The 1,855-nt window shown below is 50.1% G+C and overlaps 1 protein-coding gene across 1 annotated transcript in view; it reads right to left on the bottom strand.

The window, feature by feature from the left end:
* PIAS4 (protein inhibitor of activated STAT, 4) overlaps window positions 1–1,855 on the bottom strand; it is a 14,485-nt gene that overhangs the window by 2,468 nt on the left and 10,162 nt on the right. The window contains exons 7-8 of the mRNA XM_009083890.1: window positions 1,249–1,322; window positions 546–706 (exon numbers count right to left, since the gene is read on the bottom strand). Of these exons, the coding sequence (XP_009082138.1) occupies window positions 546–706; window positions 1,249–1,322 (235 nt within the window). The remainder of the gene's footprint in view (window positions 1–545; window positions 707–1,248; window positions 1,323–1,855) is intronic.

Genomic DNA, 1,855 nt, shown 5'->3' with positions numbered 1-1,855 from the left:
TTCTACTGAGGCATCTTTCCCATCCCTGACACCAAGATCTCCACAAAAGCCATGGGAATTGGACTGAAGTCACAGACTGAACAAGCTCTTCCCAACACTGGATTTGGCCTAGTAATCACAGTAAGCTTGGACTCGATCTTTGAAGTCTCTTCCAACCTGGTTGATTCTACAATTTGTTCCTCAGTCTTGAGAGCAGCACCTTCAGATTCATGGCTGGTGGAGAAGATTCCCAAACCCATTTAGAACATGCCAAGAATTCCCTGTGAGCTGCTGAGCACCTGACACTAACAAGAAAACAAGGTGTTGCCTATCAAAAAATCATCTTCTGGGGTGATTATCAAGTGATTTATTCCAACAGCAAAAGTGTCACTGGTTGTGCAAGTTCAGCCTGATGAGGAATGAGGCAGCAAATTCTCCTCAAGATGCTTCAGAAGAACAACAGAATTGAGTTCAAAACACTTAACCACCTACACAGCCTAAGTGATGTGATGCTGCACCCAGTGGAAAAGATGAAGGGGCTGAGGGCAGAGAGGAGTAAAACTCACCCATCAATGATGAGCTGGTCATAGGGGGCAGGTTTGTCACACACAGGACACATCCAGGTGGGTTTTTTCTCATTCATCTGTAGGTAGAAGACTGCATCAAAGCACTGCAGGTGTGCACAGGTCTCTGCCCTGCACGGCACAGACAGTCGCATCTTCACCAGCTGTGGGACCAGAGAGCACAACATCAGCCAGGAAACTCACCCAAGGAACCCTCAGACACTTCCCTGCTGAAGGAAGAAGATTTTTTGGAGTTTGCAAAGCAGGAGATTTGTGGGGCTTGGCAAAACCAGTCTAAAATAAAGGGTTGGAGCACATCTGTTCTGGGATAGTGTTCAGACTGGAGAGAGAAGCTTCAAGGAGAACTTAGAGCCCCTTCCAGGGCCTCAAGGAGATTTAAGAGGGCTGGAGAGGGACTTGGGGCAAGGGATGGAGGGATAAGACACAGGGAATGGCTTCCCACTGCCACAGGGCAGGGAGAGATGGGATATTGGGAAGGAATTCCTCCCTGTGAGGTGCTGAGGCACTGGAATGGAATTCCCAGAGCAATTGTGGCTGCTCCAGTTCCAGGCCAGGGTGGATAATGCTTGGAGCAACCTGGGCTGGTGGAAGGTGTCCCTACCCATGGCAGGGGTGGGATGGATGGTCCTTAATGTCCTTCCAAGCCAAGGCAGTGATTCCATGAGCACATCCAGGGCAGACTCACCGGACAGATGAGAGACACACGGACACCTGTGGTGGCAATTTCACTGTCTGGGTCCAGACGTAGCTTCTCTTTTACTGCAGTGAGAGCAGAGAGCACAACATTCAACAGCTGCACATTTCTTCAACCTTGCAAACAAGGTGAAACAACTCCCTGACAACCCTTGGCTGTGCACAAGTCATTCCCCCATGGGTGACAACCTCTGCCAGTCAGAGGAGCTGCTGGGTGGCACCAGGTTGGTGCAACCTGCAGAGCTCAGGAGAGATGCTGAGCCAAAAATCTTTGTACCTGGTGAAGAACTTCATGGTTTGCACACCTTGAAGTACTTTTGGTCAGCTATGAAGCTCATGTTTTCTTCACACCTCCAAGTCCAATGACCCAATGCTGTTTCTCATGCAGGTGGAGCAAGTGAAGGAGATCCAGTGGACTCCAGGTGGTGGGATGAGGACAACCTAAGCTGTCAGTGCTCCCTCAGCAACCTTCCATCTCTTATTGACCAGCTCCAGGCTGGAGTGTGCAGAGGAAAACAAACTGCTGAGCAGCTCTTCATGGCATTGTCACACCAAGCAGCCAACTGGGAGCTCACCTTGTCCCCTCTGAGGGGACTGAG

This window comes from Acanthisitta chloris, unplaced genomic scaffold (genome assembly GCF_000695815.1).
Source record: "Acanthisitta chloris isolate BGI_N310 unplaced genomic scaffold, ASM69581v1 scaffold18440, whole genome shotgun sequence".
Classification (NCBI taxonomy): Eukaryota; Metazoa; Chordata; class Aves; order Passeriformes; family Acanthisittidae; genus Acanthisitta; species Acanthisitta chloris.
The sequence above is the reverse complement of the archived record's forward strand: the minus strand, read 5'-3'. Positions and strand labels throughout refer to the sequence as shown.